Source organism: Hemibagrus wyckioides, linkage group LG24 (assembly GCF_019097595.1).
Source record: "Hemibagrus wyckioides isolate EC202008001 linkage group LG24, SWU_Hwy_1.0, whole genome shotgun sequence".
Lineage (NCBI taxonomy): Eukaryota > Metazoa > Chordata > Actinopteri > Siluriformes > Bagridae > Hemibagrus > Hemibagrus wyckioides.
In genome coordinates, this window is record NC_080733.1 from 4963056 (window position 1) to 4987455 (window position 24400).

The 24400-nt window shown below is 42.4% G+C and overlaps 1 protein-coding gene across 3 annotated transcripts in view; it reads left to right on the plus strand.

Annotated features, from left to right (window-relative positions):
• The first annotated feature begins 5176 nt into the window (after positions 1-5176).
• Positions 5177-24400, plus strand: part of smurf1 (SMAD specific E3 ubiquitin protein ligase 1) — a 36862-nt gene continuing 17638 nt past the window's right edge. For all 3 annotated transcript variants that reach the window (XM_058378429.1, XM_058378430.1, XM_058378431.1), the window contains exon 1: positions 5177-5470. In XM_058378429.1, coding sequence (XP_058234412.1) covers positions 5416-5470 — 55 coding nt within the window. In that variant the 5' untranslated portion in view covers positions 5177-5415. The remainder of the gene's footprint in view (positions 5471-24400) is intronic.

Sequence of the window (24400 nt, forward strand, 5' to 3'; positions counted from 1 at the left end):
TCAAGTCAAATGCCTTGACCTTTTACGGTATTGAAAAACACTAGGTGTGTTTTTCCAGTAAAGAGACATGAAGCAGCCATAAATACTGTAACAATATGAAACTGCAGCTAAATTCTTATATTGGATCAATTTCATGTTTTCTGAAAGTAGAATTTAACACTATAATGACTGCATTTGAAATACAATAATTTGACAAGTCAGTGGGGGTAATGGTGGCTCTGGGGTTGGGGGTTCGATTCCTTCTTCTGCCCTGTGTGTTGAGTTTGCATTTTCGACCTGTACTTCAGGGGTTTCCTCTGGGTAATTCAGTTTCCTCCATCAGTCCAAAGAGATGTGTTGTAGGCTGATTGGCGTCTTTAAAATGTATGTAGTGTGTAAATGAGTGTGTGTATGATTATGCCTTGGCATAAGTTGGCACCCTGTCGAGGATTGTCCCTAGGTTCCCTGCAACCCTGTGTAAGATAAACGATACAGAAAATGGATGGATGGATGGATGGACAGATCAATCAATAGTCAATGACAAAAAAATCTGTTTATTGTATTTATTTGTATCTTTATCAATACCACAACAAATCAGACGTATATCATCTACTTGATATATCATCTATTTGTGGTTCCTCATGCCGCTGTCTTGTAAAGTCAAACACAAATACTTGCCTTTGATATCTTGCTTGTAATGTCAGGATGTAAGGTTAATCCCAGACACTCAGGCAAAATGCAGATGAATGATCGACACCGAGCATGTGTGGACATAAACGGGGTCATTAAGTGTGATTATGCAAAGCTGTGAACACACACACACACACACACACACTGATCTCTGGTTACGCTAAAGATATTCTTAAAGAGTACACACATCAAGCCAGAATGCCTATCGTGCTACGGTTATACTCCACTTCTTAATATAAGCATAGGCGTATAGGAGTCTGATCTCCACTGAGGCGAAACCCAGCTGTCAGCTGCTGAGTGCTGACTGAGATGAATATACAAGGCAAACCATTAGAGACGGCCTAGTGATGGAGCTTAAGCCTGTGTATATCATTAACGCTTTATCAGCTGTCTTATTGCTGGAGTTTTCCATGTAATATTATATGGCGTATTTTCATTCTGTAGTTCCTTAGCAGAAAATACAGCCAGGAATCTAATGAATAATTCATAAGGTTTAAGTTTTATTTAAAATGCCACTTGCATAGGCTGTGTTCAGTACATACAGTGACATTCTTTTCATTCATTCTGTGAACTGTGGACCTTTCCTCATAGAATGTGTAGCATGAAATGGATACCTGACAAACAGGAAATGTCACAGGTGATAAGAGACTATGATTTGTGTGTGTGTGTGTGTCTGCCTGCCTGCTAAAGACTATAAGATTATATCTTAGGACTGTCAGAGTCATTGAGAAGCCCTTTAGCAAAACCCTCATTCCTTAACTGTGATAATTTTAATAAATGTAAATAATTAATAATTGCCCATAGGAGTGAGTATGTGTGGCCCTGTGATGGACTGGTGACTTGTTGAGTGTTTACCCCTGCCTTTTGCCCAGTGTGCGCTGGGATAGGCTCCAGCAGAACCCTAATTAGGAATAAAGCAGGTATAGAAAATGGATGGATGGATGAATTTCCCAGAGAGATATAAAGGAGCTCAGACATCTTAATGAAATTGTATGTAATTACATCTACACTGTCTTCATAGTGATCGTTAATGATTAAAGATGAGTCTCGATACGGTCATTTATTCATTTATTCATCTTCACGAAGTGTTATATATAGATAGTGAGGGTCAGAGTGGATAGAAGAATATTTATTATTCAATATTCTGCACTATTTCTAGGTTTCTATTAAAGTGTGTGTAATCGTGTGATATTGAGCATGTTAACTGCTTTGTACAAAAGGTCAGACTTCCCAGATGTCTAACATCTACTGAAGCACGTGTTCAGATGATGGAAATGGATCATTAAGGTTTTACACAAACTTGTGGAGGTCATGCAGCTTGATTTACACTACATTAAAGCGAAAAAAAGAAAAGAAAAAGGACGAGCTCTCATATTCATGTAAATGTTTTAAAGAGTCCGCTTTTCTCTCAAGTTGTTGTCAGTAATATTATTAGTAATGAAAGATGTTAAGTGCTCTCAGACTTTTCTTCTCCCCCGTATATAAAGCAATATTCACAGATTTATTGAATTAATTCCAGCACTCACAAGTAGAGTACATAATACACAGGTCGTAGTTTTTACCTCCAGAAGGTGGCATAGTTGAGCCATGCCAGTTACACCATTTAACGCAAAGTCTATTTCTATTTATAGGTCTGTTTACACAGGTCTGTATAAAATATTCATGATAAACTCTGTGGTTGTGTGAAATGTAATTCAGAATCATAGAAAAAACAACAAGAGTTTTCCTTTCAAACCCGTGTTCTTAAAGCCAACACAAGCAAGCCATGAAATGCAAAACAACACTACAAGGTGGTAAATGAGTGCAGTTTATTAGGCCGTATTACTTGAGTTTTCAGTAGACCATCCTGCAGTCAGTCATGATGGGGTATTTGCCAAATGAAGCATTTAAATGAGACGATCTTCAAGAGTCGCTGCGTATACATAAATGCAGTAGCGCTAAATGCAGCTTTACAAATCTCTAATTGTGGCTTCAACACTTCATTAAACGCAGCATATGGGTGGTCTATATTTGTGAGATGGCATGATTTGTAAAATGCCGGTATTGCAGTCTGTTGTTCTGAGTATTCCTCCTGACTCGAGCTTGAACAATCAATGATATGCATGTTTAGCATCTATCTATGGATTGCATGAATACTTTCTGAAGGTTTGCAGGTGACCTGGCGTAGCACATCATACTGAATCCCACCTCAGTGAAGGTGTAAGCAGTGTCAGGGTTAACATTTTCTCATCTCTGAAGAAACACACTGCTTAGATTGATCCAGGTCCTGCATGCAGTCCATCGCAGCCTACCCAAAGGGCTTGACCTCCACAGCATATGTTCAGAAAACAATATTTTTTTTTAACATTTTATATTCATTCTGTGTTGATACATATGTAGACAAGTATTTCATATTTGAAGAAAATAGCATGCGTTTCTCAGCCTCTTGATTTGTTTTTTCTTTCCTTCATTCGAAAGTCTTATTGATCTAAATCCGTCTGCTTTTCGTTATCCTGTGCTGTAAGCAGCATTCATTCGAAATGAAGTTCAAACTTACTAAATTCGGTTTATTTCTTCATATTAAAAAGGAGACAAGGCTGTAGAAGGTTACAAAGAGCAAGTCGTTAATTTAGCTAGTGAGCATTCGAAGTGCTTCCATATGCTGAATACACACATAGGTTTGGAGTTTGGCTAAAAGTCAACAAACTATTCAAGTGTCTTGTGTTTAAAACCAGTAACCTTTTTATTTTGCCATATGAAATCAAAGAATCTGAAATAAAAGGCTAAAAATAACAGAGAAACATTAAGGTAGCGATGACAACTAATAATCCAAGCACCAGTCAGGTCCATTAAGATTCATACAGTGAGTGATAGAGTTTTTCCAGCTGTCTATCACAGGATATTGGAGCCTACTCTCATAATGCAGACTTTCAGCTTGAAGTTAAGAGTATTTCTATACAAATCTGGTGAAGACAAACATTTTCTATATCTGGTCTACGCTTTTTAAAGGAACCAAAATAATTGGACACTTGGCTGTTCGGCTGTTCCCTGTCCAGGTGAGTGCTATTTCCTCATCATGTCACTTAGAAGTAAGTAGAGAAAAAAGATCTAGTGTTGATTGAATGTGTCATTTGCATTGAAAACTATTGTTGTTTACTCTCAATATGACGTCCAAAGAGTTGTCACCGCCAGTAAAGCAATCCATCATCAAAACAAAAAACATAGCAAAGACATTAGGTGTGGCAAAATCAGTTTTGCAAATTGATATTAAAGAAGTAAAGCACCGGTGAGGTCAGGAATACCAAAATGCCTGGAAGCCCATGGAAAACATATGAAGTGGAGAATTCCTTTCCAGAGGAACAGAAGCAGCTGTATTTGTGCCAATCAAGAGCAGACTTCACCAGAGTTATTATAGAGGACATACAACTAGATGTAAACTATTGGTAAGCCCCAAAGCCATGTACAGATCTAAAAACAATACCCTATAGATATCTGAGACTAAGGTCAATTTGCACCAGAATGATGGGAAGAGAAGAGCATGGTGAAGGAAGGAACTGCTCGTGATCCAAACCATACTTCCTCATATTATGGCATAGGTGTATACGACTGGTGATTGCAGTGTTTCCTCTGTATTCATAGATGATGTGACTGACGCAGAAGGGTGACGTGTACAGCAAAACATTATCTGCGCAGATTTAGCCAAATGCTTCAAAACTCATGCACAGAATGGAAACAGAGTTGAAGCATACCCTGAAAGCAACCTTAAGACTTTTTTTAATGCAAAGAAGTGGAATGTTCTGCACTGGCCAGGTCAAACACTTTTAGTGAATTCATTTGAGCATGCATTTCACTGACTGAAGGCAAAACAGAAGGTAAAAGACCTGACAGAGAATCCAAAGGGAAGAAACCCAGCGTCCTGCAGGTCCAGACTTCAGGCAGGCAAAGGATTCGCCGCGGCTATTAAGAATGGCGGTTTCAATCGTGATTGTTAGTTTTGTCCAAGGACTTTTGATTCCTTTAAAAAAAAAGAGAGGTACATGTGTTAAAAGTGATTTAATTCCCTCACTGTTCACACTATTTCAGTGTAAACACCCTTAGCTGAATGTCTGCACATTATTCATGCGGTGGAAATATCAGAAATGACTCTTGAACGTAAATTTTCATGCCACAGTATACTAAAGACATTCTGTACAATCGTCTCCTTCCAACCATGTGGCCCCAGTTTGGGGAAGAAACACATAGTCCGGGGTGGATATACTTTTCGACACAAGAGTGTATCACATTCTGTTAATAGCAGCGGCAACATTAGCTTAATTAGCTCCCAGATGGCCATACATCCTTTATAAGTACACTACACCACTGAAATCCAAAAGGAAATCTGCACGCTTTGTAGTTCACTACACCTCCATTAGGGCGCCATTTTGGATTGTAGCCAAGTGCACGGTTCTACAGACCGGATGCTGGCGCGGTTGTCGTGGGCGCGCACGTACTTCTTTTTTTTTTATTTTTTGTACTCTCGTGCACGAGCGTGATGTCAGCGCGCCGTCGAGCTCGAAAAATGTTAGCGTATGTTCTTCAGTCCGGGAGCGACGAGCAGGGGGCTTCTCTGGAGGGGAAATAATCTCGGTTTATCTTTATTTTTCTCGCCCCGGGGGGAAAACCCGCACACCGACGCCGGTTTGTCGGATTGCGTCGAGCCCGGTTGTGAGTTGTTGGCGTCTCGGGGCCTGAGAGAAAGTTAGTCCGATTCATTTATTTTCAGGAGTGATGTCGAATCCTGGGACTCGGAGGAACGGGTCAAGCATCAAAATCAGACTGACAGGTAAGAGCTCTCTCCCGTCGAATAAAACGTCCCGGGAATGTGTGTGTGTGTGAGTGTGAGAGAGAGTGTGTGTGTGTGAGTTACTGCGTGGTGTTTCGAACGGTACAGGGTGTGTTATAACCGGCTCGGGTTCTCATCTCTTATCCGGGTATCCGGGGAGCTAAACATGTTAGCTAAGCATGGCTAGCTGCTTCTCTTTCTCTGTCTGTCTGTGTGTGTGTGTGTGTGTGTGTGTGTGTGTGTGTGTGTGTATATGTGTGTGTGGTGTGTATGTATTTTAGTGTGTGTCTGTTACTGTGTTTTAGTGTGTCTGTTACTCTGTTTTAGTCTCTGTGGCAATAGTCTCTGGTGCTCGTGTGTGTGTGTGTGTGTGTGCGCGCGCGTGCATGTGTTACTCTCTGTGTTGGTGTGTGTATGTGCTAGTCTGTTAGTGTCTGCTAGTTTGTGTGTATTAGTCTGTCAGTGTCTGCTAGTGTGAGTGTGTCAGTCTGTTGGTGAGTGTGTGTGTATGTATTTTAGAGGGTGTGTGTTGTGGTTGTTACTCTTAATACATGTGCTAGTCTGTTAGTATCTGTTAGTGTGTGTTAGGTCGTGTGTGTGCGCGTGTATTTTAGTGTGTGTGTTACTCTGTATTTTAGTCTCTGTGGTAATAGTCTCTGGTGCTCATGTGTGTGTTACTCTGTGTGTTACTCTGTGTGTTACTCTTGTGTGTATTAGTCTGTTAGTGTCTGTGTTAGTGTGTTAGGCCTTTTGTGTGTGTTAGTCTGTTGGTGAGTGTGTGTTGTGTATGTGTGTGGTGTGTATGTATTTTAGTGTGTCTGTTACTCTGTTTTAGTCTCTGGTAATAGTGTGTTATCGTCTCTGGTGCTTGTGTGTGTGTGTGTTACTCTTAATGCATGTGCTAGTCTGTTAGTGTCTGCTGGTTTGTGTGTATTAGTCTGTTAGTGTCTGTGTTAGTGTGTTAGGTCTTTTGTGTGAGTGTTTGTGTCTGTCTATTTGTGTTTGTTACTCTGTGTGTGTGTTGCTCTGTGTTGGTGTGTGTGTTACTCTTAATGCATGTGCTAGTCTGTTAGCGTCTGCTAGTTTGTGTGTATTAGACTGTTAGTGTGTGTAGGTCTTTTGTGTGTGTTGGTCTGTTGGTGAGTGTGTTTTGTATCTGTGTGTGTGTGTTTGAGGAGTGCAGCACAGTGTTAGCTGGTTAGTGATGGAGCAGTAGAACTACAGCAGTAAGTAATGCTGGGGTAGTTTGTGTGTTGTTGCCCCAACAGGGGAAGGGTTTTGTGCAGTGTTGGGTAAACTGGGTAAACTTCCCACTGCTCTGATGTTATATAGTAGAATTGAATAGAGTTTAATCAGAATAGAAAGTAAGAGTGCAATCTTTCATTTACAGACAAAAAAGAAGAGATTGATGGTGATTAGTCATGAAGGACAGGGTTACTTGTCAAATATCTCCAAGAAAAAAAGAATGAAACTGTAGAATAGGTGGGAGTGTTTGGTCATTAAGGAACAGAGCTGATCACTGGTTGTTGCAGAAAAGTAGGGATCAGTGATTGGGGATTGGCAATCAGTGGTTGGTGGATAGGGATCATTGGCAATCTGTGGTTGGGGATCAGTGGAAATCCATAATTGGTGGTTGGGGATCAGTGGTAATCAGCAATTGGTGGTTGGTGATCAGTGTTGATCAGTGGTTGGGGATTAGTAGTGATCAGTGATTGGTGGTTGGCAATCAGTGGTGATCTGTGGTTGATGGTTGGGGATCATTGGCAATACGTGGTTGAGGATCAGTGGCGATCTGTGGTTGATGTTTGGGGATCAGTGGTGATCAGTGGCGATTGGTGGTTGGGGGAAATTGGTGATCAGTGATTGGTCACAAGCGGTCAGGCTTTACACACTGATGGGGAACAGAGTGAAACCTCTCTCTCAACTCATACCTCAGGAGCTGGGGTGTGATCTGTGGAGCTGCATCCAGTTCAGGACAGTCACTAACATCTGCTCTGAAGGGTTCCTATTGAATTTAATGCTGCATCCCAAAATCCTTTGAGTGTGTAGCAAGAGTACACAACTACTGAACCATACTTAGATTGTTGTCTAGTTATTGTGTTAGTTTCTCAGGAGGACAGCTGGAGTAATGCTTTTTATCTGTCTCATCAGTAGCTCGTGCATCAGGACTGCCATGAAATGACCACAGAGGAGCGAGTTTCTGACTGGTTAGACTTTCTACATGCTTGGATTACTCACATAACATGGTCATACACAACATGACATCTGGAGGATTTCATCTTCTGAAGTGAAATTTCCAGCAACAATCTAAACAACACAATTAAACAATAATCCTAGAGAAGCATCCGTTTTCCATTTCAGGATCAGGGAAGTGCTCCATATCTGGAGGAGGGCTACTGATACACGCTACAGGCAAGCAGTAGCAGAATTTCTTCAACACAATGCAACATCTGTATAGAAAATCACGGACATGTGTATCTGAGGCACAAATAATCATACGGGCGCCGAGTCTGGCATAAAAACAGCCGATCTGGACGGAAACATATTCGGAGTGGAGCTCCTGTGGAATAACAAATTACCCCAGAACCTGATGTCAATATAATGCTTTCTGAAGAAGACTGAAGTCTCTGCATGTCGGATAATTATAATCAGTATAGACAAATGAATTCGGATCTGATCTAAAATGAGTCAGGACTTGAGCTTACAGTGTGGCTTTTGTTTTTTTCCTTCTGTTGGATATCCTTACACTGAATTTCAGTGGTTGAAGATGATAAATTTTTGGGGCGTGTCAGAGAGCAGAAATTGGTTTGATATCAACATGTAATTTGAAGCATTAGAAACTTTTATTTGAGGGGAAAAAATTAGTTTTTTATTCTCTGGAAGTACTTTTCGAATATATATCGCCTTCAATAGGCTAGGTAAAAACCAAGATATTTATAAAATGCTACAAATTCTTAAAGCTCGTAGTGTCTACCTTCATATGAGCTTCATATCAAGCACCACAGTGGAGAGGGACATGACAATAACATTCAAAACTGAACAAATGTAGATCATTTCTGATGAGCTCTGGCGATAACCTCATCATCGTTAAGAATGTTGTAGTTAACGAGGCTAAAGCTATAATAATGTTTTCCTGAATGAAGTCGTCGTTTTGTTTTCGTTCGCCCTTCCTGCATCTCTCAATAAGAGAGCGTGTGACTGCTGTTTTGAAGCAGAATTATTTTGTTGTCCGACACGAAGACTCGTCGTATTGTGAGCGTGTTGAGGAACAAGGACAGGGGACGCAGCAGTACAATGCCGCTTTGTCTGACCGAGGTCCTGTGGCTGGCCTGCACACAGCTCTGGTGTGACTCGGAGCTCAAATTATTAGAGAGTTCAAACATTTCTCGATCCTGAACCGATCGAAATAGTGTAAAAGTGTTGATGAGAGGTTCACACTAGAGCCACGAGTGTATCTCTTTAACAGATACACCAGTGTGAGACGTTTGCTGTACACTATACACTGTTTAAAAGTGTTAATAGTTCACGCTTCATTGTAATAGACAGCGTGTTTTGTTTTTCCGGCAACTTTTCTCTTTTCTTTCAGAGACTGAACACGATGTGAAAGAACTGAGAGCACGAAGCCTTCATTATCACCACACATACATTACAGCACAGTGGAATTCTTTTCTCCACATATCCCAGCTGAGGAAGTTGGTGTCAGAGCGCAGGGGCAGCTATGATACAGTGCCCCTGGAGCAGGGAGGGTTAAGGGCCTTGCTCAGTTGCCCAACAGTGGAGCTTGGTGGTGCTGGGGCTTGAACCCCGATTCTAAAACCAGAGCCTTAACCACTTGAGCCCCCACTGCGTCGTCTTTCTGATGACCGTCAATGAGCTTGGTTCTACTTGAGCAGCTACACACCACACCACAACGTCACGACTGGTTTTCAGCGAGTTGTAGATTGTATTCAGCAGGAAGTGAAGCAGTGACGCGAGTGTGGTGAATAAGTGTGAGATCTTGTGAAATCGCATACATACTTTGAGTAGAAGTCTAGTTATTAAGAAGTTAGTTATTTTTATTCAGTGTTCGATTTCTTAAAAACCCGTTTTGATTCTACGTCCATATCAGTCCGGATAAATTCTGTGTTTTTGTTCCAGTGTAAACAGAGCTTTACCTTGTAGCTCAGACTGATATTCAAAAACAATGACTGATTTATCATAAGACCCACACAATTCAAAACACATAACTTGTATTCTTCTGTTTCTCACAGCAACGACTCCACCTGTCTCTTTAAAAACTCTGCTTTTTCTCAACATTGGTGCGTTTTTTAAAAAGAGATGGCTGACTGAAATGACGCAGAACCAAACGTTTTTATGTTTTCACCTCTCACTACCCATAACATTCTGAGCACTGAAGTGTATAACACTGATTATCTCCTCATCATGGCGCCTGTTAGTGGGTGGGATATATCAGGCAGCAAGTGAACATTTTGTCCTCAAAGTTGATGTGTTAGAAGCAGGAAAAATGGACAAGCGTAAGGATTTGAGCGAGTTTGACAAAGGGCCAAATTGTGATGGCTAGACCACTGGATCAGAGCATCTCCAAACCTGCAGCTCTTGTGGGGTGTTCCCGGTCTGCAGTGGTCAGTATCTATCAAAAGTGTCCTGTAAGAATCCCATGCAGGTTCCACCTCTCAACTTACAGGATTTAAAGGATCTGCTGCTAACATCTTGGTGCCAGATTCCACAGCACACCTTCAGGGATCTAGTGGAGTCCATGCCTCGACGAATCAGGGCTGTTTTGGCAGCAAAAGGGGGACCAACACAATATTAGGCATAATGTTATGCCTGGTCGGTGTACAGTTTCAGACGTTTCCATGTGGACGAGCATTATTTGGAAAACGACAGTGCACGTGGAGCGTTTTTAGAATAATCTGGATTAAAGTAGTCTAAACCAACCATGTGCACAGCGAGAGTGGTCTTATGTATTTGAGAAAAAGATCATGACAACAATCACGACGATGGAGGAAGTGAATCTGTCAGTGAGTGAGTGGTCATTACGTATTAGAAGGGGGCGTGGCTACCAGCTGATGGCGCTTGATGAGAAAAGTGTGTATTATGTCAATTAGGACACGACTGTTTGTTTTTGTTCACAAATCTCTCTGGTTTTAGTGGAAAAACCGTGTTCCAGGCTGTGCTACGAAAATAACGCGGCATGCGCTAGCTTCAGTAAATTCACTAGGATCGGCGGAAAATGAAAGCTAGCGGCGTGGAGAGAATAGTGTAGAGGAGAAGCCTGCTGCAGGGTGACGGGGTTCAGGGGTGAGTTTGGAGCCGGAGCCAAGACACATTCCTCCATTAAAACAGGAGATTGAATTTTTTTTTTTTTTTTTTTTTTTTTTTATTTATTTATTTATTTATTTATTTATTAATTAATTAATTAATTACATTTTTCACACACACACACCCCAACCTGTTCTTTTTTTTTCCCTCTGGGGTTTTAGTTTTACATTTGTTTATGAAAACACATCACCCTCTTGTACAGTAGTCGCTCCGGATCGATGTTCCACAAAAGGGGAAGAAAAAAAGAAGGAGACTCGGAATCCTGGCGGAACTCCCCGAATTCCTCGGACCATTAGGAGTATTTTACGGTTCTGTTTCCCCACTCGTCTTTAAGTCGCTTCGATTTTTCTCACAATGGCAAATCTGTTTTGTTGTGTTTTTTCTTTTCGTACACCAGACACGAGCGGGGGGTCTCGGGGCAGAACAGACAGTCAGACAGTCAAGAGCACTAATCTCAGTTAAAGAAGAACACCTGAACGGAGTCGGATGGGATTTGCGGTCACGGCGAGGGTTTTCTTTTCCTTTTCCTTTTTTGTTCCCGTGAAAAAAACATGTGGCCTTGAGCCGGAGGCAGCTGTGAGTAATTTCATTAGAAGTTAAAGGAAATCCTGAAAAATTCCCTCTCTCGATTTCAGCTCTCTGTGTTCATTCCTGAAGCGAAAGAAGTCAGCAGTCAGCACAGTCGTGAACAGAAGAAAAAAACTCTCAGATTTTCTTGTTTCGTGTGTGTGTGTGTGTGTGTGTGTTTTAAACAGCTTTTTTGGTGTTTTTTCCCCCTCCTACTCCCTGGGATTCAGTGCTTGGGGATAAGGGATTAATGGGGCGGGTTTAGTAGGCATTGTTGTGTTAATGTACAAGAAGGACTGGATGCAATTATGTGAGAACATAAAGCCATGGTTACTGAAAAAGTCTCTCACTGTTTTTCATTCAACTCGCACAGACCTACAGTAAATTCTTAAGCACTGATTTCTTTCTTTCTTTCTCTCTCTCTCTCTCTCTCTCTCTTTTTGTTGCTTTGCTTATTGCTGCTAAACAGCTGTGTTTACCTTAACATGCTCACCAGATGATGGTGTCTGTGACCCAGACCCATGCTGACACAAACAGCATCATAAGGATTAAAAAAACCTCTTATTATTTATCATCGTTTCATTCTCCTCCAGTGCAGTGAGTTTGCAGCATGACATAAACCTGTTCACTTTCTTTCGTTCTTTTCCTCTTTCTTTCTTTTTTTTTCTTTTTAACTTCACTCCATGCAAGGTCTGGTGATAAACCGGTCGCTCGAACCGGCTGCTTTTGCGCTCGTTCCGCTCGCGTGTTTCAGTAACGCACGATAACAAAGCGGCAAAACAAAAAATCTGCATTTGAATGTGTTTTCTTGAACAGCAGAATAAATTACAGCTTCACATTAACAGTAAAATGTTTCAGATATCCTGTGATCCAAGCCGTCCACCGAGGGCTGACCCGTCCACGTGGCCTAATATTAAATATTTTGTATTTCGTTCTAATATTGATCACGACACCAAATTAGGCCAAAAAATTTTTTTAGATCAGATATCTGAGGAAAAAAATCAATCAATCTCGGGATGAAGAACACACCGGAATTGGATTAGAAAAGGATTTTTATTTCTAAATAGAACGTTTACATATAAAGAGACATGATTATTAGGTTAATTTTATTGTGAAAGGGTTTGAGTTTTTTTAATGCTTTAAAATAGATAATAAGAAAATCCACTTTAATTGTTAACCGCCTAAAGAAAAATTTGTCAGGATATCGTTAGAAGCAGTTTTGTTCTTTCCTCTAAATGGAAAAAAATAAAAAATAAATAAATTACTTGTGTGTGTATATGTGTATATATATATATATATATATATTTATATATATATATATATATATATATATATATATATATATATATATATAATTATTATATATATAATTATTATATATATATATATTATTAATATATATAATTTACTGTTATTAATAAATAAATAATAATCTATTAATTTTTTATTATTATTATTATAAATAATATATATATTTCATAGATGTAACTTATTTGCATTGTTTGTAAATTAAATGTATAGTGTAGTTATTTTATTTCTGTATTTTTAAGGGTCTCCAAAAGCTGGTACCCATTTCTTTGTGTGTGAAAAACATGCTTGGCCAATAAACCTGATTCTGATTCTGATAAAAAAAAAAAAAATCGAACTATTGTGGTGTCTGCAGTTCTCGTGGTGTGTAACAGCGTGTTTCAGCGTGTTTTGATGGCAAACCACAAAATCCTTCCCACATCCAGAAGCCACACGAAATAGAAAGCAAACAAACCATAGCTGCGTTTCATTTCTAGCCTCTTAAGCCTAGACTTGTAAATGAACAGAATTACTAAGGAGTTTAGTTTATGGCAGATATCACACCTACCACAGGGGGTAAAAACTGTGGTGCAGAAGGTCCTTTTTAAAAGTTGGTAAACACGTCTGTGATGGAGTTTACCTTCTAGTGGTGAAGCCAGGCTCTGGGTCTGACCCACCATTCTTGACCTCCTTGAGTTAAAGCTACCAACTGAACAAAACCCACAGACATCTCCTTGTTCATCTTTTCTGAGCAACAAGCTTGCATGCTAACTGTGAGAACGGACATGTATTCTTGATATAACAAGCACAAAGAAGCACTTCTTCGTTTATTTCTGCTCCTCTGAACAGTCATTATGAACATCTCGAGTTCCTGAGTAGGAAGCCCGGGGCGCATTTTCTTTTGGCTTTTTCTGCTGGAAGTTTGGGAATAGAGTTAGACCCTCTATTCATCCACAGCTGTTTGTAACATGATTTTGAGTTTAAGTATGTGGGATGAGGTAGCTTAGTGGTGTTGAGGTGTTTGGTGTCTGATCAGAAGGTTGTGAGTTTGAATCCCAGGTCCATCAAGCTGCCACTGCTGGGCCTTTGAGCAAGGCCCTTAACCCGTAATTGCTCAGTTGTATAAAATGAGAGAAATTGTAAGTCGCTCTGAATAAGGGCATCTGCCAAATGCCAGAAATGTAAATGTAAGACCTCTAAATAAACTCTCTGAGTAACTGAAAGCAAGGCGCGTGTTTGTGATCGATCTTAGCGTCTTGTATAACGTGCCTTATGACGGCCGAGGGAAGAAGTGATGCCCTGGTGAATCAGTGTCCACGTGCTGGATGTGTGTGCGCATGTTAATCATTATCGCACACTCTAGGCCATCAACCTTTGCGAGGAACTGAGGGGGTTGGAGTTCCGTTGCAAACGCTTGCCGTCCACACAGAGCGCCACCGAATATTTAATCTGACCTTTGCTTTACGTGGCAGCCAGGACACACAGCCTGCTACAGCTCAGACTTCTCATCACATCACGCCACGTCTCAACCTTGGCTACGGGCCATGACGAGAATGATCCATTATATTATATATTATATTAAATTATTGTTTATTTTCCCGCATCTCTTCCTCTCACGTGTAGCACTTGGGTTTAACGGCTTCTGCGGGATGTTCCGTCGGCGTTAAATTTACCCCTCTCGCACCACTCAGCAGTCTGTCTCAGCCTGAGTGTGTAGGAACAGTAAACACGGCAGCCACAAATAGTCGTAAATAATTTCCCAGGCTGACCTGTAAACCGGATCGCTGGAAGCCATGGCCTGTTTTATGGCAGAGATCATGAATTATGCAGAACAACGTTTGTTTAGCACATATGGGCTGGTGGAAGAACAAAGCCACTTCCACCCCCCTTCACCAGGTTGGTGTGGATTAAAACTGATAGCAGGAACTTGGTGGAGTGGATGATTAATTAATAGAATTTTTGGTGAATGTCCAGGAATTTGCCGTGTTTTCTGTAAGGAGCAATTAAAGGTGCAGGTTTTCCGTAAAGAGTTTCATCACTCCACCACCATCACGTCTAACCTCCCTAACTCTTCTGTCTTTCAGTTTCTTCACTCGTCCTTCGCTCGAGGCTCTTTCGTTCTCACTCTTCTTCTTGCTTTCTTTCTCGTTCTTCTCACCCCACTCATGGACGCCGTCGCAGCTTCCAGACATTGTGTTCATGTTCACAGTCATTGAGGAATCCGGAGCATGTGACCCTTCTGGCATTCCTCTGTATGATGTTCAGTTCAGCCGGGGTTGAGCCGGGGGTGGGTGAGCTATGCAGTTTTGAAGCCGGCACTGTTGACTATTGCACAGTCGCTGCTTTGAGTTCGGGGTAGCAGCGGGTGAAGGAGGGCTGCGATCGCTGTCTGTAGTCTCAGCAGTGTGAGGAAATCCTTATAAAGATGATGCACTCTGTTTTTCCTGACCTGTATAGGTGTCTTTAAAGCTGTGGGTTATTTTAGACTCAAAAATTGTCGCATGACTTCAAAGGGCGTACAACAAACCTCTCATGCTATGAGTGGAAAGGTCAAGAATTATAACACTATGGCTCGCTCAAAATCACTGTTCTGAAGCGAAGGTATTATCTGTAGTCAGACTGAAAAAACGGTTCTCCGTTACCGTCCCAAGACCATCCTGATGTCCCAGAATCAAGCTTCCCCTGATGTAATTATTTCTCTTCCAATCATCTTGATGCAATAAAGCTGAAATGCTGGATTGTTTTTGTAAGGTGCCTTGTACCACTTATGAATCCTTTCACCAAGAGGAGGTTGGAATGTTGGTGCTGGGCTGGCCTGGGTGGCGCTGGGCAGGGCGTAACCAGGCTGGGCGTAACCGGGCTGGACATAACCGGGCTGGGCAAGGCGACACCTGGTTGGCAGGGTGTTACCGGCTGGGCAGGGTGTAACTGGGTTGGGCAGGGCGGTTCCATACTGGGCTGGGTGGCACCGGTTCCATACTAGGCTTGGCTAGGCTGGGTTGAGCCGGGCTGAGCACGGCCGGTCCAGTCCACTCCACACTGCTGATTCCACAGGGAACACTGATGACCGAATCCTCTCCCAAGCCACTGACTCATCAGAATCAACCTCCTATTCCGCTGCATTAAGTGCAGCAAGTCCTCCGACGCATCCGAACTGCAGCTTGCCACGGGTCACCGCCTCCGAGTCTTTGCAGCTTTCTGACTCTCCTGTGGGGTTTAAGTCGTTTGTCTCCTGCAGCCTGACAGGAAAATATTTGAGAATCCATCTCTACATATCTGCCCTGGTACAACATTTTACACAGCACAGTGGCACTACAGGAAACTTTAGAATCTTGTCAAATTGTCATGAGTGCACGAAGCCAGAAGCGACTCTGACTTGAACAAAAAATTGCGATGTACTCATGCATTATTTATTCTGTAGTATGCATGTATTTGTGGCTGAAAATTGCCCAACTGTCCTAATCAACAAAATAAACCATCTCCAGAACAATGCGTGCCATTTCCAGTACATCGGGAGGCTGTCAGTTCTGATAGGGGTCCAAAAATACATCTCTGCTGATGTCTGGGTAGTTTAATTTACAGCTTTCCTCATTGATAATATTACAGATTACTGTGTCTATACAGGCTATAAGAATAATTTTAGCTGTTACAAAATTCACTTAAAGATTGTGACCTTTATATGTAATTATATCACTACAAAACAGAGGGATTTTGGAACTAAACTGAACAATACACACGGTATATAAGAAAATAGCCGCGTGGTGACCACGCCCACTTTTTCGACAGACTTAAGTTTAATGAGTTTGGACCGATCCACACCACGCAGCTACTGTATGATTTATGGCAATTCTTTCTAAGGTGAAAAAATGTGAAATGAGAAAAACTCAGGGAACAGGGCGGTGCACTTTTTTGTCTTTTTTTACGAGACAACTAAAGAATTTCAAATGACATCACTGAGTCATAAGCTCATAAATCGTAATGACCAAAAGTTTGTGGACACCTGATGCCTGACCATCCCAACCATACGTGTTTCGTTCTACCCCAAACTGGTTTCACAAATTTGGAAGCACACAATTGTATAGATATATGCTGTAACATTATCATTCCCCTTCACTGGAACTCAACCCCTGTTCCAGCATGACAATGCCCCTGTACACGAAGCACAGAGCTCCATGAAGACATGGTGTGAGAAGGTTGGAGTGGAAGAACTGGAGTGTCCTGCACTGAGCCCTGACTCTGACTCAACTCCACTGAACAACTTTGGGATGAACTGGAACACTGACTGAACCCCAGACCTCCTCACTCTTACAACATCGGTGTCTGATCTCACTAATGCTCTTGTAGCTGAATGATCACTAATCTCCACAGCCACGCTCCAACATCTCCAAAATGGGGCTCATTATAACAGCAAAGAGGATTAAATCTGGATTGGGATGTTCATCAAGCACATATGGGTGTGATGGTCAGGTGTCCAGTCAGGTGTCCAGTTGAGCTGATCTCTATGCAAGAACAGTCAGATGTACTGCGCTGTAGCACGCTGCTGATCTGAACTGATATCCTGCCCCGCATACATGCTTCTCCTTATCTCTAAACGAGCACATCCTATCTGAGAGCGATGACAAAGAAAAGTCACACACACACACACACTGAGTTATTCTTCTCACAGTGTCTTGAATTGATGGGATTAGTTTAACGATTGTGGGTAATAGCATCTATTGTGGTATCTGTATTATCCATCTCACTAGCACTTGGAGGTTAAATAGAGTTTGTAAAGAAATGCTGGCAGTTAATTAATTAATTGAGCGATTGAGTTTCTCTCGGCAGATGAAGGATTTTACAATGTAAATACTCTGTGCCTCAAACAGTTAACTCTTATGACGATGACTGGAAAAAAGAAACCCAGTTCAAGGCTGAGCAGGAAACCAGTGATTATTTTAAATGAGATTGTTAGACTGGACGGCCTTTACACACACCAGTAAGTGAAGCTGCAAGGGGACACACAGTTCAGGGATGTGACGCAAACACTCAACACTATCACTGTCTCTTAACCTGTGTGTGTGTGTGTGTTTTGTTTATTTTTTTTTTCAATGTAGTACAGGTTAAAATGTACAAAGTACAAATGCGTAATGAGTAATCTGTTTTCAGATTAGTTTTATAAACATGTGTGAGCCAAAAGATTTCATCTCAAAGCGTCTGTAGAAAAATCTAAATCAAATCTACAAAAAAAATTATATTTGGAGAAGTCAGCATTAACCGATTGCACCAGGGTTAAATCTGCCCCTGTGAAAGGTCTGGGGCAGTGGAATTGAATTGATGTGTGTGTGTGTGTGTGTGTGAGGATGTTGTATCATCAGGCCTCATTTATCACGGTTGTATTTGGGCTTGTGTATAAGAAATTTATGAAAATCCTTTAATATTGCGGGAAATAAACGTACCTCATTAGAGCAGCTTCAGGTCATATGAGTTGTGATGAGTTGCTGCACTTTTATACAAAGTCTGTACGCTGTTCAGCTTAAACAGATAATTGTGGAAAAAACGGTTGTTTCTTGTTACAGGAAGTAACTTAAGAAAATAATAAATATGGGGAAAAACAAGTAAATATTAAGTTCCTTCAGGATTTTGTGCTTTTGCGATCACAGACGTACAAAGTCAGTCGAATCCTGTTATATTCTAAGGACAATTTTTCAAAATTTCCACAGATTTGGATCAAGACATCTTGTTGTGTGACAACACACATTCAGTTCTCTTCCATTCACGTGTTGAACAGAGAATGTGCGCCGTTCAGGCATAACATTATGACCACCTGCTTAGTATTGTGTTGGTCCCCCTTTTGCTGCTAAAACAGCCCTGACCCGTCATGCACTGTGTATTCTGTCACCTTTCTATAAGAACCAGCATTAACTTCTTCAGCAATCTGAGCAGCAGTAACTTGTCTGTTGGATCGGATCACACGGTCCAGTCTTCACTGCCCACGTGCATCAATGAGCCTTGGCCGCCCATGACCCTGTCGCTTCAGCACTGTTCCTTTCTTGGAGCACACTTGATAGATACTGACCACTGCGGACCGGGAACACCCCACAAGAGCTGCAGTTTTGGAGATGCTCTGATCCAGTGGTCTAGCCATCACAATTTGGCCCTTCATCAAACTCGCTCAAATCCTTACTCTTGTCCATTTTTCCTGCTTCTAACACATCAACTTTGAGGACAAAATGTTCACCTACTTCCTTAATATATCCCACCCACTAACAGGTGCCATGCTGAGGTGAGAATCGGTCTTATTCACCTCACCTGGCAGTGATCATGATGTTATGCCTAATCAGTGTATTTACCCATGTGTCCTCTCTAGTAGGAGTTACAATGAAGAATCCTGTGCTTGACCAATTCGAGTAGTTTTCCTCAAAAAAATAAAGGCACAAAAATCCCAAATTACATCTCAAAATTTGAACAAGGCCACAGCAACATCACAACAATCACAAAAACACCCACCATGAAATCCTGGAGGAACCCAAGTGTGAAGTGGATAAAACAGGTCTTATATTTCTCTCCATTTTCATATCAAATTCTTTGTTTCTGTTATTTAACGATCCACATCTGAACCTGTTAGGTTGTTAAGTAATGTTTGCTTAGACGTGAGTATAATAAGTAAAAATAACCTTCGCTTCTACATCAGAGAAAGTCTAGTTTTGCCTTTTGCTTGTCATTTCAGCTTTGTGAGCATTACCTTATATGGAGTTTTGTGGGCGTCACTGATATACTGGAGAAAGACTGGAAATTTAAACCGGGCCGGTTGTTGTAGAATGATAGTGTGTGCAACACTGTGGCTCTCTCTCTCACACACACACACACTCACACACTCACACCCTTCCACTTTATAGCCACCGTCAGCTGATGTCTGAGTCTGAAAGTTATTACTCACTCAGCAACTCCAGCCTGAAATCATAACCTGTTCATCACCCAGCGTTTCTGTAGTCACGCTAAACAACCCCCAGCGTGTGTGTGTGTGTGTGTGAGTGGACGGACATGTCTGCTTTGAAGCCTGCACGGTTGACATGGTTTTCAGGATACGGCTGGACGTGATGTTCAGCGTCTCATTGAGTCCACCAGACAGTAAGACCTGCTCATGTGGAGCTTTCAGCGTCTGAATCCGAGGGTTGTTGTCAGCGGTCCGGGGTCACTGCCTCCTCCAGCGTCTCTCATTAGGAAGCGCATTCCTTTGCCCTGCTGTGACTTTTCTGCATCGCTTCTCTCTCCTCTTCCCGCTCGCTCTCTGCAGAACTGAACTCGTTCGCTTATCCCTGAGGCATCCTCACCCCAGGCTATTTTAGGACGGATGTTTGGACATGTAGTAACGATCGTTTATGTCTCGTATCTGAACATCAGCACAGGCAGATAGTTCCAGGAGCAAACACGGAGGAGTGCGTCTGCCTCCAGCCTGCGTCACGGCTGCTGGATCGCTTTTATGGTCATGTTTCAGTCGCAGAATATTCCACTGTACTTCGGCTGCATGATGTGAATGCTATGATTATTTGAGACGCCTACGGCGACGCCATCCCATGCTCACGATGTGAATAAGTTGTTGCGTGTTGGAGGGTGTATTTACATATCGCAGAACTCGGGGACGTTACTGCAGTAACGATGAACAAACATTACACGTGCATCATGAAAAAATAGCTGAGGTTTAAAGGCCATGTAGTCGGTTTGTAATGTAAACCACGAGCAAGCAGCTTGAAGTCATATAACTAGTCATCAGTTATATATATAAGGATTATGCTCTAGCATAAATAGATCATTTATTTTGAATTAATGACCTCTATCCAGCTCAGGAATGTTTACTAAATGAAGTAAATACGAGGTATTCATTCATAATAATATTAGGTAGTTTTTATGTAGAGGTATGTACTTATTATATTCTTGTTGATCAAGACACCAAGCTGTGATCACCTTCTCCATGACATTTTTTCTTAATGTATCTATTTTTCTTAATGTAATCCACACATTGAATATGGATCAGTGGTTAGTAAGTTGTCCTCACACCTCCAGGGTTCAGGGTTTGATTTCCGTGCTTCAGGGGTTTCCTCTGGGTTCTCCAGCTTCCTCCCCACTGCAAAAACGTGGGGTTTAGGCTGATCACGGAATTGTTTGTAGTGTGCGTGTGAGAGTGCGTGTGAGTGTGCGAGAGTGCGTGTGAGTGTGCGAGAGTGCGTGTGAGTGTGTGTCTGTGAGTGAGAGTGCGTGTGAGTGTGTGTTAGCGTGCGAGTGTTTGTGTGTGTGTGTGTCTGTCTGTCTGTGTGTGTGTGTGTGCATGTGTGCGAGTGTCTGTGAGAATGTAAGTTTCTTTGAGAGTATGTGTAAGCTTCTTTGAGCGAGTGTCTGTGCGAGTGTTTGTGTGTGTGTGTCTGTAAGCTGTATTATCGCTACATGATGTTTCCATCTGAAAGCATTTAGACTCTCTTTTTTCCGTCAAGCTCGGCGATATTCCACAGCACTCGCAATTTTCCGTCAAGCGTTTAAAGCGTCTAACTCGTCAGCCATCGCGTCGGCAATCTATCAGCGATTCATGATACTGTCATCAAACGCCTGGAGCTGCTTGTGAAATCCCATACAACGTGATGATTTAGCCTTGTGATTAATGTAGCACACACACACCACTCAGGATGTCCTCCTCCTCTTCCTCCTCCTCCTCCTCCTCCATGACCGTCTGACTAAACACACAGCTACGCTCCGTTCACATCGCATCCGCATTTCATTCCTCTGCGTCCTCCTTCCTTATTCTCCTCTCCTTCCTCTCCCCTCTGTAGGGGTGTGTCTCTGTCTTCCTGTAGCGCAGAAGAGCTGTCTGACCCTCCAGGAAATGACATGTCCGGTCATGCACGTGGAAATACGCAGCATTCTTAAAGCGCTCCATTTCCCAGCGGGAGATGATCATCTGGCTGAGAGGATTCGTGTAGTGTCTGTGCTGCTTTAGTGAAATCTTTACCTTCTCTTTTGGGAGTCTTCTCGCAGTGTGACCAACTGTAAGAATAGTAAAAGTGAGGAAGAAATCTATATTCCACTCCAGGGGGCGGAGCCTGAGTGATGGGGTTTCTCGGGAATGCTGTGTGAGCGAGAGAGGTCTGGAGATTTGACCCCGGTGTCCGTGTCCTACATCCGTCCGCACCGCTGATAAAGCCGTACATGTCGTGAGGAGATCGCTCGCATCTGGACAGCCGATCCGTCTTATTTTACACTTGCTCCGAGTTCGAGATAATGAGCGACAGACATACCACCATGCTGCGTATACTGAAAAAGCACATTTGTGAAATCTTGTAATGAAGTTTCTCACACACACACACACACACACACACACACACTTCACTCCTATTACAGACACAACAACAGATTTCTACTCATATTCCAGTTTAGGATTGTGTTTGTGTTACAGCAAGCTGTGATGGTTTCAACTGCACTTCCCAAGCAGTATTATACACCGATCAGCCATAACATTAGGAAATAAATAACAAATAAGGACAGGTGAAATGAATAACACTGGTTATGTCCTCATCATGGCGCCTGTTAGTGGGTGGGAGATATCAGTGAGCAAGTGAACATTTTGTCCTCAAAGTTGATGTGTTGGAAGCAGGAAAAATGGACAAGCGTAAGGATTTGAGCGAGTTTGACAAAGGGCCAAATTGTGATGGCTAGACCACTGGATCAGAGCATCTCCAAAACTGCAGCTCTTGTGGGGTGTTCCCGGTCTGCAGTGGTCAGTATCTATCAAAAGGAAGGAACAGTGGTGAACCGGCAACAGGGTCATGGGCGGCCAAGGCTCATTGATGCATGTGGGGAGTGAAGGCTGGCCCGTGTGATCCGATCCAACAGACGAGCTACTGTTGCTAACAGTTAATGCTGATTCTTATAGAAAGGTGTCAGAATACACAGTGCATGATGGGTCAGGACTGTTTTGGCAGCAAAAGGGGGACCAACACAATATTAGGCAGGTGGTCGTAATGTTATGGCTGATTGGTGTATTATTTATGAATAAATGTATTAAGAATTTATTTGCAGTAATTTTAAAAAAATATTTAACAAGTTTATTTATTTTATTTGCCCTAAACCTATATCAGTGATATGTCGGTAGTGTATTGTGTTTTTTTATTGTCACTATAATTAAAAACTTTAGCACCCTGACGTGAACCCTGACGCGAACCCTGACGCGTGAGAGCAGCAGTCGTTTGTCCCTGGGAGAGGTACTGCAGTGAAAGGACACGTCCCGCCCTGGCGCGGTGTGAGAGATGCTCTGAGGAGCTGCACACAGCCCTCTGTTTAATAATAACCCTCTCTGGGTGGAGGTGTGAGAGAGTGAAGAGCGCACCACTCAATCTTTTGTTTTCTGTCACTCATGTGTAGCGCTAAAGTTCACCTCAATTAACCTTCGTCTGCTCTGATCACTCCTGGAGCTGTGTCCTCTCACTGAGGAGCCTGTGTGCTGCAGAGTTAGTCTTCTTTCTCCATGGAGGTGGGGTTGCAACTGCAGCTTGATTGTCCGTACATCCGTCCGCCTGTCTGTCTTTCTGCCTGCCTTTGTTTGTTTTTTTTTGTCTGTCCGGTCTGTCTGTCTGTCGCTCATCTATCTTTCTGTTTTTCTGTCCTGTCTGTTTTTTTGTCTGTCTGTCCGTTTGTCCGTCTTTTTGACTTTCTCTCCTGTCTGTCCCGTCTGTCTGTCCGTTTGTCTGTCTTTTTGACTTTCTGTCCTGTTTGTCTGACTTTTTGCATGTCTGTCTGTCCGTCTGTCTGTCTGTCCATTCGTCCATCTTTCTGACTTTCTGTCCATCTGTTTGTCTGTCTGTCCTGTCTGACTTTTTGTCTGTCTATCTGTCGTTTTGTCTGTCTGTCCATCTGCCTTTCCATCTGCCTGTCCATCTGTCTGTTTATCCGTCTGTCTGTTCATCCGAGAGTCTTGTTGCAGCGATATCTCGAGATGGAGTGTGTACATGTTAGTAGGATTTGTATGGAGTCTTCAGTGGCTGCAGCAGATGAAGTGATTACAGGCTCACAGTCAGAGCAACAAGCAGTTTTTCTTCCATTGCTTCTCTATTGGAGGAATATTTTTAAGCTAGTTCATCCACACATTATTAACAAGACAGATCCTGCAGGACTTAACACAGAATCAAGCCAACTCTGTGATACGCGGAGGAGCGTGCAGCTTTTTGAGATCAGATTTTCTGCAGACTCGGGTCGAGACGTGCCGCGACGCTCCTGGACTCTACTGTTCCTCTTCTATCTCTGCTTAGCAACCGCATGTCCAAGTGCATCTGCCCAGAGACCCTCACAGTGACTTCAGTCCAGATCTACAGCTAAATTTAGAGCTCAGGCTCTGTGTTGTAGTTCACTCTACAGAGCTGCGAGCGAGCGGAAAGAGCGGGAAGTGTGTCCGTGCTGAAGCGAGCTTTCTACACAAACCCTGTGATATCTAATCCCGGGTAATGCTGCGGTCACGTCTGACCCCAGTCTGATCTCTCACGCTGCATAATACCATAACTGGAGCTTTGGCTTCTTCTCCAAAGAGCAGAGAATGTGGACAGAACCTCAGGCTTTTACACACAGACGACTTCCTGCACTCGCATGGGCTTTCACACCGTGTTTAGATTGTGTCTCTGTGTGTGTGTGTCTCTGTGTGTGTGTGTGTCTCTGTGTGTCTGTGTGTGTCTGTCTCTCTGTGTGTCTGACTGTGTCTCTGTCTCTCTGTGTGTCTGACTGTATGTGTTTGTGTGTATA